General features: G+C 40.0%; 1 protein-coding gene across 3 annotated transcripts in view; it reads left to right on the top strand.

Moving 5' to 3' along the window:
• ACD (ACD shelterin complex subunit and telomerase recruitment factor) overlaps positions 1 to 17,114 on the top strand; it is an 89,409-nt gene that overhangs the window by 25,381 nt on the left and 46,914 nt on the right. For all 3 annotated transcript variants that reach the window (XM_073630974.1, XM_073630976.1, XM_073630973.1), the window contains 3 exons: positions 43 to 98; positions 1,822 to 1,979; positions 8,632 to 8,713. In XM_073630974.1, the coding sequence (XP_073487075.1) occupies positions 43 to 98; positions 1,822 to 1,979; positions 8,632 to 8,713 (296 nt within the window). The remainder of the gene's footprint in view (positions 1 to 42; positions 99 to 1,821; positions 1,980 to 8,631; positions 8,714 to 17,114) is intronic.

The raw sequence follows: 17,114 nt of genomic DNA, 5'->3' as shown, positions 1-17,114 counted from the left end.
ATTTACTACCCAGTGTTTGAGAATATGTTGTCTATGTTCTAGGCTGTATATGACAGAGCTTCAAACAAAGGAGACCATGTCAGACATGAACTCATCAGGTCAGTGTGGATGTTTTGAGCTCTATTCACCTCTGTGCTCTCTCCACTCTCTTTCTGTATGTGTGCAGACAGGGCCACCATCGGGGATTACAGCCAATACAACTGTAAGGGGCCCGAGCGTCTGGAGGGGCCCAACCAGGCCAGAAGAAGGCAGGAGCGAGTAAAGGGGGGCCATGTACACTATAGAAATGATCTCGGCAGCCTCTGCTGCTCTGTGTAATTGAGCTCAGACATCAAGCTCTTTGTGCACCCCTCATGTGTGCTGCCTGTACTGTGATTGGCTGCAGATCTGTGTCTCAGCAACATGTCAGCTTTGTGGAAACAAGAGCTGGGACAAGGTAGGACGATCTCCTTTACAAGTAGGAGCTGTAAAGGAAAGGGAGGGGGGCTGTTTGTGTACAGGGAGGGGCCAGGGGGGCTGATTTTTTATATATATATATATATATATATATATATATATATATATATATATATATATATATATATATATATATATATATATATACACACAGGAGTGAGGGGGGGGCTGACATATATACAGCATTGAGGTGGGGGGCTGGGTGCTTACAGGTGTGAGGAGGGGGGCTGAGTGCGTACAGGTGTGAGGAGGGGGGCTGAGTGCATACAGGAGTGAGGGGGCTGACATATATGCAGAGTTGGGGGGGGGGCTGACATATATACAGGAGTGAGGAGGGGGGCTGACATACTGGATTGAGGAGGGGGGCTGAGTGCGTACGGGAGTGAGGGGGCTGACATATATGCAGAGGTGGGGGGGGGGGCTGACATATATACAGGATTGAGGCGGGGGGTGCTGAGTGCGTATAGGTGTGAGGAGGGGGGCTGAGTGCGTACGGGAGTGAGGGGGCTGACATATATGCAGAGGTGAGGGCTGGGGGGGGTGAGTGTGTACAGGTGTGAGGAGATGGCCTGAGGAGTGAATTGTAGGCAGGCCAAGCATTTTAAAATAAGGATTGGCATAAAATAATATTAGGATGTATATAAAATGTTGTATGTCGGGAAGGTAGAGAAATTACAGCTTTCGACTCATTGACTTTCACTGGCGAACCAGAGATGCAAGGCTCTGAGCCTTTATCCAAAATGGTTAAAGCTGAGATAGGCTGATTGTATTAGGAGGTGCTGCCATAGATCCCAATTCAGTGCTGTGGTTATTTTTAACTTTATTCTTGACTTAGTTCTACAGTGAATCTAAATTAGCAATGCTCCCTTTTTTAAAAGAGGAAAGAATTTAAAGCTGAACTCCCAGGCTTAACATTTTTCATTTAACGTCCCTTAATAGGCATAAAGGTTAAAAACTGAGCTTGTATGCACCAAACCCACATATTACCTTGTAAAAGTAGCTGTGGCAATATCAGTGTGCTGCACATAGCCTGTACAGAGCTGTGGGAAGTACCCAGCCTGACCTCCCAGTGCAAAACTACAGGGGGGGGGGGGGGGTGTCAGTGGATACAAGACCAGTCACCCTGCACAGGGAGATTGATCAACACTGACTTTTTTTTTTTTTTGTAAAGTTCCTTTACAAAACGCAAAGATTCATTTTGGATTATTGAACACATGTGGAAGAAATACACAAATCATGCCAAGATTCAAGTGAGAATACACAGCAAATATTATTTAGATGATATTTGCTTACCCCGGAATTCAGCTTTAACTCTTTTCTGTAGTGCTTTTTGTAATCTGACTTCATTTTTTGCCTTTATTTTAGATATGTCGCTTACTCAGTTACTTATGATTGCAAGTGAAGAAAAGCTCAGTGAGTTGAAGTCCCTTGCTGAACAGTGTCTTCACCTTGACTCGTTTGCTACCCAAGAGATTCCACCACAAGCTAGAACGATATGGAGTACAGAAATGAGAAACAACAAGGTAGCATTTTGGGCTCTCTTTGTACATTTAAAGTCCAATTAATTCCACTGCTTAAATCAATTTTAGATGAATTCTAGGTGCATTAACAATAGGTGTTGGAGATTATAGTTTGTTTTTTTCTGAAGCAACCACATCCTGAGAAGAAAAGCCCGTGTTCTGCCAGACTGCTATAGAGAAGGACTTTTGCTCTCTGTGTTGAAGCATTGATCTTTTTTTGCAGAGGATTTATACATCCCCCCTGATTGAAAAGCTCAGGCTTTTACTCAGCTGGGGTTGTTTTTGACCTCTGCAAAAAGATCACTGCTTCAACACAGAGATCAAGGGTGTTTCTCTGCAGCATGCTGGCAGAACACATTGTATTTTTTACTCAGGATGTGGCTGCTTTTTAGGGAAACCAAACTGTAAGACATTTATTTTGATGCACCTGGAATGTATTTAGCCAATTTAAAGTGGTTCTAAAGGCAGACGGTTATTTACCTTAATGCATTCTCTGCAAAAAAAACCTTCTGCATGCAGGTCTCAGTCTAGCAATGTGTTCATGCTTATTGCAATTGTCATCCATATTGCATAATTATTTGATTTATTATGCCTTGTGTTACAAAGGATGATATATCATTTATGGCTGGTTGGCTCACTTCCTGGCTTTTATTTTATTTTTTATGAACCCCAATGATAATATCTCTGAATCAAAATTCTCACTTGGCCCTTCCTACCATAGAGACTCCTACTTCTTGCTATACCAGAAGTCACTTCACCCTTCTGATACAATAAAATAACTGCTATATCACTGCATAATTCAGTAGAAAGAGTGAGATCTGCAAACTTATGGTAAAACAAGTTTTTAAAAATCTTACCGTTTCAGTCTCTGAGACCCCTAGGAAACCAGCAGATAATTCAATAAGATGGATTTAACCCACAACTGAAATCTGAATTTTAGGTAGACAAACAAAAAAACTTTTAAACTTCTAAAATGTATTTTTGTCTTAGTAAGTTGGGTAAAGTACTAATAAAGAATCCTTTTTACAAAGGCGTTTCTTTCCGTTCTGTTTGAAAATGTGAATAACAGTTTATCCAAGAAGAGTTTCAGTATTTGGGGGCGCAGTGTACAGTATATCCAGTTTTACAAAAGTACTTCTTGGCTATCAGGAAGACAATTGTCAGTAATTTTTACTGTCTGTTAATTCTTATTCCCTTGGGTTAAGCATACCAAATACTACCCAATCTGGTGTCAATGGTAGGTAGTTTATAAAGGGTTCTGCTATGTATTAAAGTAATTGTCCTCAAGAATCTTTTTATTTTGGGACATGCCTAAAAGGCATGCAGGTCTGCTGGGGAGTGACCCCATTTCAAACATTGAGGTGTTTTGACTGAATTCCATGAGATCGGATCTTTGTGGTGACATACTGTATATAGGCGGAGGTACATTTTTATCATCATTTCTCTGTATAAAGTTGTGTATGTTTTCAAGGCTGCGTTTAATGAGGTGAAGATGTCTTGGTTAAAAAATTTTAAATCCATTTTTTTTATTCTGTTGGTTGTATTCTAACAGCAGAACATCAGCGCGATTATCTCACAAGATAGTGACGAGTTTTGATATGGGGATACATTTCTGATGTGTTGTCAAAGAGGTGTGGTTTCTATAAGGTGGTGTAAGTAAGCAATTTAATGATTCTGAGTCCTTTTTTGGACCATTAGTTTTAAAACCTGGTTTATAGCGGCATTTTGCAAATCAAGGTTGCACTATAATTGGAGAAATATTAGTGATGAATTCCATTGCAATACTGGAGGTATTTGTGTGTGTGTGTGTGTGTGTGTGTCTATATATATATATATATATATATATATAGATATATATATCTATATATATATATATAGATATATATATCTATATATATATATATATATATATATATAAAAAATATATATATATAATATATATATATATAGTGGGGCAAAAAAGTATTTAGTCAACCACCAATTGTGCAAGTTCTCCCACTTAAAAAGATGAGAGAGGCCTGTAATTGTCATCATAGCTATACCTCAAATATGAGAGACAAAATGTGGAAACAAATCCAGACAATCACATTGTCTGATTTTTGAAAGAATTTATTTGCAAATTATGGTGGAAAATAAGTATTTGGTCAATATCAAAAGTTCATCTCAATACTTTGTTATATATCCTTTGTTGGCAATGACCGAGGTCAAACGTTTTCTGTAAGTCTTTACAAGGTTGTCACACATTGTTGCTGGTATGTTGGCCCATTCCTCCATGTAGGTCTCCTCTAGAGCAGTGATGTTTTGGGGCTGTTGCTGGGCAACACGGACTTTCAACTCACTCCAAAGGTTTTCTATCTGGTTGAGATCTGTAGACTGGCTAGGCCACTCACTCCAGGACCACAAAGCCACTCCTTTGTTGCCCGGGCAGTGTGTTTGGGATCATTGTCATGCTGAAAGACCCAGCCACGTTTCATCTTCAATGCCCTTGCTGATGGGAGGAGGTTTGCACTCAAAATCTCACGATACATGGTCCCATTCATTCTTTCATGTACACGGACCAGTCGTCCTGTTCCTTTTGCAGAGAAACAGCCCCAAAGCATGATGTTGCTCCCCCATGCTTCACAGTAGGTATGGTGTTCTTTGGTTGCAACTCAGCAATCTCTCTCCTCCAAACACAACGAGTTGTGCTTCTACCAAACAGTTCTACTTTGGTTTCATCTGACCATATGACATTCTCCCAATCGTCTTCTGAATCATCCAAATGCTCTCTAGCAAACCTCAGATGGGCCCGGACATGTACTGGCTTAAGCAGGGGGACACGTCTGGCACTGCAGGATCTGAGTCCCTGGCGGCGTAATGTGTTACTGATGGTAGCCTTTGTTACGTTGGTCCTAGCTCTCTGCAGGTCATTCACTAGGTCCCCCCCCCCCCCCCCGTGTGGCTCTGGGATTTTTGCTCAACGTTCTTGTGATCATTTTGACCCCACGGGGTGAGATCTTGCGTGGAGCCCTAGATCAAGGGAGACTATCAGTGGTCTTGTATGTCTTCCATTTTCTAATTATTGCTCCCCCAGTTGATTTCTTCACACCAAGCTGCTTGCCTATTGCAGATTCAGTCTTCCCAGCCTGGTGCAGGTCTACAATTTTTGTTTCTGGTGTCCTTTGACAGCTCTTTGGTCTTCACCATAGTGGAGTTTGGAGTGGGGACTGAGGTTGTGGACAGGTGTCTTTTATACTGATAACAAGTTCAAACAGGTGCCATTAATACAGGTAATGAGTGGAGGACAGAGGAGCCTCTTAAAGAAGAAGATACAGGTCTGTGAGAGCCAGAAATCTTGCTTGTTTGTAGGTGACCAAATACTTATTTTCCACCATAATTTGCAAATAAATTAGTTCAAAAATCAGACAATGTGATTGTCTGGATTTGTTTCCACATTTTGTCTCTCATAGTTGAGGTATACCTATGATGACAATTACAGGCCTCTCACCTTTTTAAGTGGGAGAACTTACGCAATTGGTGGCTGACTAAATACTTTTTTTCCCCACTGTATATATCCCATGAAAGTGTCTGAAATATTCCTTGTAAATAAATCACCCTCATGCCACTTCAATTTAATAACCTTATACTCCAGTTCATTGTGCCAACACCAAAAAGAAATGGTCCGTGCCCATCAGACCGATTTTTGACCCCTTGCTTACACAAGGAAGTCAAAAATTGCTTGTATATAAATGTCACTTGGACCCAATCTAGAAGGAAGCCCAAACTCTTCTTGCGGCCTGGGCTAGTGTTCTTGTTAGTGTTTCAATCACTACTCCTATTGCCCCCTCTTCACCTTTAATCCGGTCCTCTCCAAGAGCTTAACTCACTTGTGGCAGTATTAAAAGGAGAAGCCTTCCATAAAGTTAAATTGCTTTATTTAATGTAAAACACACTAAAATTGCATTTACACCAAAATAGAAGAAAACTTCATATACGGTGACTGAACCAGGAAGTGCCGCTGGCTCTCCAGCATGCATTCCAGCTAACCAGAAGTGACGTAACGGATGTCCTGCCCTACACATTTCGTCATTAGTGTGCGACATACTCAGGAGCAGGAAGAGCCGAGTCACACCTCTGGTCTTTATACTATTCATTTGGCGGACTGCCCGCAACACCCTGACTACCAGTGGCCGTATTTAGGATATCATGGAGCATATACTGTATTATTGTAATTTAGCACTACTAAGAAATCTTACCAAAATGATTATCTGCCAATCTACCCATGTGCCTCTTAGAATGTCCCTGTGGACTTCAATATATGGGTCGGACGACTTGCAAGTTAGGGGTTTGGTTAGGCGAATATGTCAATAATATTAAGAAGGGGTATAAAAAGCACAGTCTCTCGAATCATTTTAGGTATCATAATAGGGATCCCAGATATGTATGCTTTTGTGGGATAGATAAAACTGAACCATGTTGGGAGAGTTAAGGACAATTGGGCTGTATCACAAAATGAAACCCGTTGGATTTCTGAGCTGAACCCTGACAGTCAAAACATTGATATTGATTTAAATAGTTTTTTTTATGTAAATAATTAAATAGATTCCACCAGTTTTGTTAAATTATGTAATTTTAATATTTATGTTTATATAAAATGCACTGTAAAACGTTTGACAATCCATGGAGTTTTAGTAATAATAGCATTTATGAATTAAATGTATGTATTCGTTTATAAGGAGTAATCTATGTATTATTGTATATCTCTAAGTGTCTATTTCTATTTAACCACAAGATGGAGCCATTGTAACCTTGTAGTTGTAATTGGTTTTATGATGGCGGATAAATTAAATGTTCTTTATCTATTAATAATGCTCCATAGCATATTATATTTTAGGCGTCATACTTTTTTTATTTATGTTTCTTATTATCTGTAGTGGTATTTGAATATTGAATTACAGTAATATATGCTCCCATAATTTCCTAAATCTGGTCGCTGGTAGTTTGAGTGTAGTGGGTGGTCCGTCAAATGAACCGGAAGTGTGATTTGGCTCTTCCTGCTTCTAAGAACATTGCACGCGCATCTGTTACAGCACTTCCTGGTTCAGTCACTGAATATGCAGCTTTCTTCTGTATTGGTGTAAGTGCAGTTATATTAAGTATTACATGTAATAAAGCAGTTTACCACTATGGAAGGCTTTTCCTTCTTTTAATATTGCCACAAGTGAGTTAAGCTCTTGGAGAGGACCGGATTAAAGGTGAAGAGGGGGCTATTGGAGTAGTACTTCTTTTTGGTGTTAGCACAGTGAATTGGAGCAGAATATATATTTAGCATTGGTGTCGTATTTTGGTCCGAGTCAGTACCATATCTGGTTATAGCTGTTAAATTACAAAGTTAAAGTTCAGAAGACCTCTGTTCATGGCTAATCGTTGCAAAATGTGGAAACCAATTATAGCATGCTGCCCAGCCCAAATAAATTCCCAGATTCATTACAGTAGGGAGTATTTATTTATTTATTTTTATTTCAGTTACTTATATAGCGCCGTCAATTTACGCAGCTCTTTACATATACATTGTACATTCACATCAGTCCCTACCCTCAAGGAGCTTACAGTCTAAGGTCCCTAACTCACATTCATGCATACTAGGGACAATTTAGACAGGATCCAATTAACCTACCAGCATGTCTTTGGAGTGTGGGAGGAAACCGGAGTACCTGGAGGAAACCCACGCAGGCACAGGAAGAACGTGCAAACTCCAGGCAGGTAGTGTCATGGTTGGGATTCGAACCAGCGACCCTTCTTACTGTTAGGCGAAAGTGCTATCCACTACACCACTGTGTATTTGATGAACATAAGGGAATGCCACCATTTATTTTCCACCTGAACTCTACACATGAAGTTTAAAGTGAATTGAGACCATGTTGTAACGCTGTCTTTGCCTTAAAACACATGAGGGACATTAGTTTAGTTTAATACAGTCTAAGCTTGTTTTTAGAAATGTTTACTCCCAAATAGTGAATCTTATCCTTGCACTTATGAGTAATACCCCAGTATGTGGAGTAGTGTTCTCTTTAGAGTGGAGAAGTATAAAAGGGTTTTCAGCAAATGTGGTTATTCTGACAATTTTCAATGGGCATTTTTTCAAATTCTGGCAATGTATAAAGTAGTCTTATTGGTTCCAATGCTAACTTAAATAAGGTCGGGGGTAAGGGGCATCCCTGTACCTCGTTTTGTTAGTAATGGGTTATAAAGTTGCTCATTAATCAAGAGTTTGGTTCTAGGATCACGCTTGTTAGTGGAGAGGGTTGTCCTTGCTTGGGAGTATTTTGTCATTTTTATATTGGGTGGAGAAGAGTGTGATCTTTTGGCTTTGTTTTGATGAACTGATCACATTTTGTACATTATTAAACATTGGTATTTTTATAGGGTTACGCCTTTGGTGTCTGCTTTACCACTTCTATTTCTTTGGTTTAGTTATTGCTAACTGTGGGGACACCTGCCTCATTTTCTGGGAAGTAATACTACTATATTACTATTTGTGAGAGATATACTGTATATATGTTGTGAGAGTATGGCCAAATGCTCTGGTCAACAAAAGTTAAAGTCAGGCCATTCAATTTTTTTAAATGCTCTCTGTGTGCATAATCCTTTTATTTTTGTGTTCTTATATTTACAGAGCAATGACAACAGTTTTTCAATTCCTATAAATTTGCTCCTTATCCCTCCAGAAGAAGAAGCATCTCTAGAGCAGATGTCAGGTAAACCTAATAAGAAGCCTTCTCAATTTCCTGCTGATACAGTATGTAAAACTAGACTCACCTTCAATTCTTTATGGTTAACTATATCTTGTACTTTCCCTTGTTCTTCACTGCACCATTTCTTCCCTTCCTGGAATATAATCCCCTTGCTTTCCTCCGTTTCTCTTTATTGTCTGGCTTATTTTCTGGGGTTACTTAAAATACCACTCTTACAAAAACTAAGGTACTATCAACCACGCCACGGGGGTTTTAATGTAATGAATAAAAGACAAGACACTGTGATGTACTTTCACTTTTTTATTGCAATTTGCTAATGTCTCACTGTCAATCTATTCTGTTTGCAATTATTCTTCCCACAGTAACCCTATAAATTGTATGCCTTTTCTTTCAACAAAAAGAAAATTATTCAAAAAGAAATAAGAAACCTTTGCTATTGACATACAGTCAGGTCCATAAATATTGAGACATCAACACAATTCTAATCTTTTGGCTCTATACACCACCACAATGGATTTGAAATGAAACAAACAAGATGTGCTTTAACTGCAGACTTTCAGCTTTAATTTGAGGGTATTTATCCAAATCAGGTGAACGGTGTAGGAATTACAACAGTTTGTATATGTGCCTCCCACTTTTTAAGGGACCAAAAGTAATGGGACAGATGTTTGGTTGCAAATCCTTTGCAGTCAATTACAGCCTGAAGTCTGAAACGCATAGACATCACCAGACGCTGGGTTTCATCCCTGGTGATGCTCTGCCAGGCCTCTACTGTCTTCAGTTCCTGCTTGTTCTTGGGGCATTTTCCCTTTAGTTTTGTCTTCAGCAAGTGAAATGCATGCTCAATCAGATTCAGGTCAGGTGATTGACTTGGCCATTGCATAACATTCCACTTCTTTCCCTTAAACTCTTTGGTTGCTTTCGCAGTATGGTTTGGGTCATTGTCCATCTGCACTGTGAAGCGCCGTCCAATGAGTTCTGAAGCATTTTGCTGAATATGAGCAGATAATATTGCCCGAAAAACTTCAGAATTCATCCTGCTGGTTTTGTCAGCAGTCACATCATCATTAAATACAAGAGAACCAGTTCCATTGGTAGTTATACATGCCCACGCCATGACACTACCACTACCATGCTTCACTGATGAGGTGGTATGCTTTGGATCATGAGCAGTTCCTTTCCTTCTCCATACTCCTCTCTTCCCATCACTCTGGTACAAGTTGATCTTGGTCTCATCTGTCCATAAGATGTTGTTCCAGAACTGTGAAGGCTTTTTTAGATGTTGTTTGGCAAACTCTAATCTGGCCTTCCTGTTTTTGAGGCTCACGAATGGTTTACATCTTGTGGTAATCCCTCTGTATTCACTCTGGTGAAGTCTTCTCTTGATTGTTGACTTTGACACACATACACCTACCTCCTGGAGAGTGTTCTTGATCTGGCTATCTGTTGTGAAGGGTGTTTTCTTCACCAGGGAAAGAATTCTTCGGTCATCCACCACAGTTGTTTTCCGTGGTCTTCCAGATCTTTTGGTGTTGCTGAGCTCACCGGTGCGTTCTTTTATCTGCTCCTTGTAAATGGGATAATGAGGGAATAACACACACCTGGTCATGGAACAGCTGAGCAGCCAATTGTCGCATTTACTTTTGCTCCCTTAAAAAGTGGGAGGCGCATATACAAACTGTTGTAATTCCTACACCGTTCACCTGATTTGGATGTAAATACCCTCAAATTAAAGCTGAAAGTCTGCAGTTAAAGCACAGGGTGTATAGAGCCAAAAAGATTAGAATTGTGTCAATGTCCCAATATTTATGGACCTGACTGTAGGCGGCATAGTTGCCATGTATAAGGAAATCTAGCAGCGGTCATGATTGCCAAAGAAAAGTAAACCCAGTCCAGAGCTAAGTGTTTACAGATTATACACAAAACAATTCTCCGGCGCTTGGGTGCTAGGTCTAGAAATGTGTGGTGCAGTCAACCTTTTATGTGTGGAATGTTCCTGGTCTTGCTGCCCTCCTCAGAACAATGAATAACAAGTTTCCGCGCTTAGGAAATGGGTGAACTGCAGCCTCCCTAATTAAAAACTTCACCTAGGTGAAGTCCAGAAAATGTATAAACTTACAGAAAGGGAAAGTGGCGCTGTTCAGAGGTAGTGCACGTAAAATGTTACCCTATAAAAAAATATGTATAAAATATAAATATCCACTAGTGACCAATGTGAAAGATAAATAATAAATAAATGGTGAATTAACTGAGCTATTCTGAAAGCTCTATATAATTCAATTGCTCCTTTTTAAAGTGACATGTGCATTCAAAAATAAGGAATGTGTATCATTGAATAAAAACTTAGATGTGAAATATATGCATAAATTCATCAAAATCCAAAATATCAGTCAATGTCCATGAACAAAGTACCGAAAATAAAGTGACGTGCTAAATCCAAAAGTGCAAAAATTAGTCCACAGTGCCACAACTAATATATATCCAAAAAAAGAGAAATAATAGATGGCATGTGCTCAATCCAAAAAGTGAAAGTTTGTAAATTTAATCCGTGAAGCACAGAATAAAGTGACTATTCGGTGCTCCCCTCCTTCTTCTATGTTCCCCTCTTGTATCTGGACTCACCAGAGCGCCTCACCCCTGCAGGGGTAAAAGGCGTAGTTGTTATATCCAAATCGCGGTGTCCCCCTTGCCGGGATATTCCCCTGGTCCACGGTATTTATCCAGAGTAGATCCAGTAACTCAGGCAAGGTGTTGCTCCTCTGTGGATGCTAGGATGGGGTCTTCAGTTTCTTTCCACCTCCATAATATGATTTATGAAATCAACAGGCATGCACTTATGTTTAAGAAAAGATGGAACTTCCTAATGTAAATCCATAGAACAAATGAATATTTTTATTAAAAAGGTTACTAAGTAGTTAAACCCAAGGGGGAGCTCCAATGCTCCGACTGGCTTGAAAAACAAAGCGGTTCCGGCATGCGTTCCACACAGCGTATTCGCAAAAACCGGAAGTGTCCGAAAACACGATGTGACGTATTGCGTACCAAGTATGTCCCACCTTACGTGTTTCATCACACGGACATCATCTGAGGTGCATTTCGAGCGAGGACCCTCTTCCTTAGAGCCAAAGTGATGAATCTCTTTGTCTCTGAGGAAGAGGGTCCTCCCTCGAAGCGCGTAAGCCACCCTGCAATACCGCCTGGTCCTCTAAGATCTTTGATTCCAGTTAATGTTTACAGGTTCTAAAAGGCTGAATATACCCTTAAGAGGTGTGTGTATATTTCATCATCTGTTTCATCAAATTAATATGCTGTAGACCATAAAAACAGGTAGTTGAGCCGCAGTTTTACTGATCCCAGACCTCCTACTTAAAACTTAACATACAGCTGGAGGGGGCTGTACTCATGTCACAGCTGTGATGCTTTTGCCCATTCAAGTCAATGGAGCCGCATTGCAGCAGCAAGCCATACATTTGGCTCACGATTTCTGCACATTAGTTCAATTCAAAATCGTTGAAAAAAATAATAAAAACACATTTAAAAGGTAGCAGTATTGCCTCCTGAATGCAGAGAAACCTTTGCTTAGCTGCCTGCTGAAAAGCCCTTTTCAGAGTCTGCTGCAGTGTGAGTTAAGCAAAACTGACAAAAAAGAAAAACCTACCAGATTTCCCCTATCCCCAAGGTGGAAGAGGGAATCCTTTCTGCTGTGGTATTGTATTCTGACAGCAGGGACCCTCCGCAACCTCAGAATGCACGGATTAGCACTGTAGCACCGATCGAGTGAACATTTTCTAACATTCTCGTTCGAGAGCAGTTGGTCGTTTGACTTTCTTCAGTGTTAAAATATATTATTGTATAACCCATGCCAAATGTTTACCTTTTTTGGTAGAGTTTGAAAAACCATTACGGTTTATAAATAATTAGATTTTTGGGACAACGTAGACTGAATTGTTTTGATAATCTTCTTTTGACAGAAACAACTGTATTCCCAATGTTTTGCATAAAGTATTGCCAGTAACATTAAGGCCTCTTTCACACTTGTGCGACCTGAAAGCTGTGGGATTTTGCAGCGACTTAAAGCAATGCCTGTGTAATCTTGAGGTCTATGGATCAAAGTCTGACCAAAGTAGTGCAGGGACTACTTTGAAGTCGCTGCGACTTGAAGCCGCACAGATATGAACAGTACTCGTTGGAAATCATGGGGTACAACTTGTCATGCGGCTTTGCAGGACAAGTCGCACAAGTGTGAAAGGGGCCTAAGCGGGTTATTTTCCTATATAAAGTTCACTGTTAAAAGTCCAACACAATTTAAACTGTTAAAAACTTGTACTTGATGCTGAATTGATGTGCCTGCGTATAAGTTAAGACAGACAAAGAAAAAATGTATTATTGCTGTTGCCAAGTGTCTCCATATACCTCTGTGAATATTAAAAAAAATAGAATTGCTGACTCAAGGCCATAGTAAAGTGTTCTAAGTCAGGAGGCATTAAACTCAAACCCACAACTTTAACCTCTTGCCGACTGCCCACAGTAAATATACGTCATTACTTTGATGTTAAATACTGGGGTTATGGCAGCAGCTAGCTGCCATAACCGCAGTATCAGTTTTAACTGTGGGTGATTCGGCGTCGGACAAAAGTGGTCCTTTGTTTTTAAAGCTAAATGAGAGATCCTTTTTGATCCCAGATCTCTCAGTACAGAGGACCTTTCATGCTTATTTCTATTAAGGGATGTTTACATTTCTTGTAATAGGAATAAAAGTGATAAAAATAAAGGGACCATGTAAAAATAAAAAGTAAAATAAATAAGAAAAAAAAAAATTCAAAGCTCCCCATTTCTCCATGCTTGCACGTCGAAGCGAACGCATGCATAAGTCACGCCCACATTTGTAAACGATGTTTAAACCACATATGCGGTATCGCCACGATTGTAAGAGCGAGAGCAATAATTCTAGCGCAGGACCTCCTCTGTAAGTTTAAACGGGTAACCTGTAAAATGTTTTAAACGTCGCCTATGGAGATTTGTAAATACTGTAATTTGTCGCCATTCCACGAGCATGCACAATTTTAAAGCATGACAGGTTAGGAAACTGATTTGCTTGGCGTAACACCATCTTTCACATTATACAAAGAAAATTGGGGTAAGTATTGTGGGTTTTTTTTTTTTTTTTTTATTAAAGTGTATTTTTTCTCAAAAAAATTGCGTTTGAAAGACCTCTGCGCAAATACAGTGTGACATAAAATATTGCAACAATCGCAATTTTTCTAGGGTCTCTGCTAAAAAAAAAAAAAAAAAAAAAAAAAAAAGTGTATGTGTAAATATTTTTTTATATATATATATATATATATATATATATATATATATATATATATATATATATATGTGTGTGTGTGTATGTGTGTATATATATATATATATATATATATATATATATATATATATATATATATATATATATATATATATATATATATATATATATATATATATATATATATATGTGTGTGTGTGTGTATACACACAGTGGGGACGGAAAGTATTCAGACCCCCTTAAATGTTTCACTCTTTGTTATAGTGCAGCCATTTGCTAAAATCATTTAAGTTAATTTTTTTCCTCATTAATGTACACACAGCACCCCATATTGACAGAAAAACACAGAATTGTTGACATTTTTGCAGATTTATTAAAAAAGAAAAACTGAAATATCACACGGTCCTAAGTATTCAGACCCTTTGCTCAGTATTTAGTAGAATCACCCTTTTGATCTAATACAGCCATGAGTCTTTTTGGGAAAGATGCAACAAGTTTTTCACACCTGGATTTGGGGATCCTCTGCCATTCCTGCTTGCAGATCCTCTCCAGTTCTGTCAGGTTGGATGGTAAATGTTGGTGGACAGCCATTTTTAGGTCTCTCCAGAGATGCTCAATTGGGTTTAAGTCAGGGCTCTGGCTTGGCCATTCATGAACAGTCACGGAGTTGTTGTGAAGCCACTCCTTCATTGTTTTAGCTGTGTGCTTGGGGTCATTGTTTTGTTGGAAGGTAAACCTTCGGCCCAATCTGAGGTCCTGAGCACTCTGGAAAATTTTTTCGTCCAGGGTATCCCTGTACTTGGCCACATTCATCTTTCCCTCCATTACAACCAGTCGTTCTGTCCCTGCAGCTGAAAAACACCCCCACGGCATTATGCTGCCACCACCATACTTCACTGTTGGGACTGTATTGGACAGGTGATGAGCAGTGCCTGGTTTTCTCTACACATACCGCTTAGAATTAAGGCCAAAAAGTTCTATCTTGGTCTCATCAGACCTGATAATCTTATTTCTCACCATCTTGGAGTCCTTCAGGTGTTTTTTAGCAAACTCCATGCAGGCTTTCATGTGTCTGCACTGAGGAGAGGCTTCCGTCAGGCCACTCTGACAGGTGTGTGGCTTTCCTAATCAAGTCCAATCAGTATAATCAAACACAGCTGGACTCAAATGAAGGTGTAGAACCATCTCAAGGATGATCAGGAGAAATGGACAGCACCTGAGTTAAATATATGTCACAGCAAAGGGTCTGAATACTTAGGACCATGTGATATTTTTCTTTTTTAATAAATCTGCAAAAATGTCAACAATTCTGTGCTTTTCTGTCAATGTGGGGTGCTGTGTGTACATTAATGAGGAAAAAAAATGAACTTAAATGATTTTAGCAAATGGCTGCAATTTAACAAAGAGTGAAAAATTTAAGGGGGTCTGAATACTTTCCGTCCCCATGTATTATACATACATACACACACAGTATCTCACAAAAGTGAGTAAGCCCCACTCAATTTTGAAAATATTTTATTATATCTTTTCATGTGACAACACTGAAGAAATTACACTTTGCTACAATGTAAAGTAGTGAGTGTACAGCTTGTATAACAGTGTAAATTTGCTGTCCCCTCAAAATAACTCAACACACAGCCATTAATGTCTAAACCGCTGGCAACAAAAGTGAGTACACCCCTAAGTGAAAATGTAAAATTGGGCTAAATTGGCCATTTTCCCTCCCTGGTGTCACGTGACTCGTTAGTGTTACAAGGTCTCAGGTGTGAATAAGGAGCAGGTGTGTTAAATTTGGTGTTATTGCTCTCACTCTCTCACACTGGTCACTGGAAATTCAACATGGTACCTCATGGCAAATAACTCTGAGGATCTGAAAAAAAGAATTGTTGCTCTACATAAAGATGGCCTAGGCTATAAGAAGATTGCCAAGACCCTGAAACTGAGCTGCAGAATGGTGGCCAAGACCATACAGCAGTTTGACAGGACAGGTTCCACTCAGAACAGGCCTTACCATGGTCGACCAAAGAAGCTGAGTGCACATGCTCAGCGTCATATTCAGAGGTTGTCTTTGGGAAGTAGACGTATGAGTGCTGCCAGCATTGCTGCAGAGGTTGAAGGGGTGGGGGGGTAAGCCTGTCAGTGCTCAGACCATACGCCGCACACTGCATCAAATTGGTCTGCATGGCTGTCATCTCAGAAGGAAGCCTCTTCTAAAGATGATGCACAAGAAAGCCTGCAAACAGTTTTCTGAAGACAAGCCGACTAAGGACTTGCATTACTGGAACCATGTCCTGTGGTCTGATGAGACCAAGATAAACTTATTTGGTTCAGATGTTGTCAAGCGTGTGTGGCGGCAGCCAGATGAGGAGTACAAAGACAAGTGTGTCTTGCCTACAGTCAAGCATGGTGGTGGGAGTGTCATTGTCTGGGGCTGCATGAGTGCTGTCGGCACTGGGGTGCTACAGTTCTTTGAGGGAACCATGAATGCCAACATGTACTGTGACATACTGAAGCAAAGCATGATCCCTCCCTTCAGAGACTGGGCCGCAGGGCAGTATTCCAACATGATAACGACCCCAAACACACCTACAAGATGACCACTGCTTTGCTAAAGAAGCTGAGGGTAAAAGTGATGGACTGGACAAGCATGTCTCCAGACTTTAACCCTAATAAACATCTGTGGGGCATCCTCAACCGGAAGGTGGAGGAGCGCAAGGTCTCTAACATCCACCAGCTCCGTGATGTCATTGTGGAGGAGTGGAAGAGGACGCCAGTGGCAACCTGTGAAGCTCTGGTGAACTCCATACCCAAGAGGGTTAATGCAGTGCTGGAAAATAATGGTGACCACACAAAATATTGACACTTTGCACCCAATTTGGACATTTTCACTTAGGGGTGTACTCACTTTTTGTTGCCAGCGGTTTAGACATTAATGGCCGTGTGATGAGTTAATTTGAGGGGACAGCAAATTTACACTGTTATACAAGCTGTACACTCTCACTACTGTTGTCACATGAAAAGATATAATAAAATATTTACAAAAATGTGAGGGGTGTACTCACTTTGTGAGATACTGTGTGTGTGTGTGTGTGTGTG

The sequence above is a fragment of the Aquarana catesbeiana genome, linkage group LG05 (genome assembly GCF_042186555.1).
Source record: "Aquarana catesbeiana isolate 2022-GZ linkage group LG05, ASM4218655v1, whole genome shotgun sequence".
Taxonomy (NCBI): domain Eukaryota; kingdom Metazoa; phylum Chordata; class Amphibia; order Anura; family Ranidae; genus Aquarana; species Aquarana catesbeiana.
The sequence above is the reverse complement of the archived record's forward strand: the minus strand, read 5'-3'. Positions and strand labels throughout refer to the sequence as shown.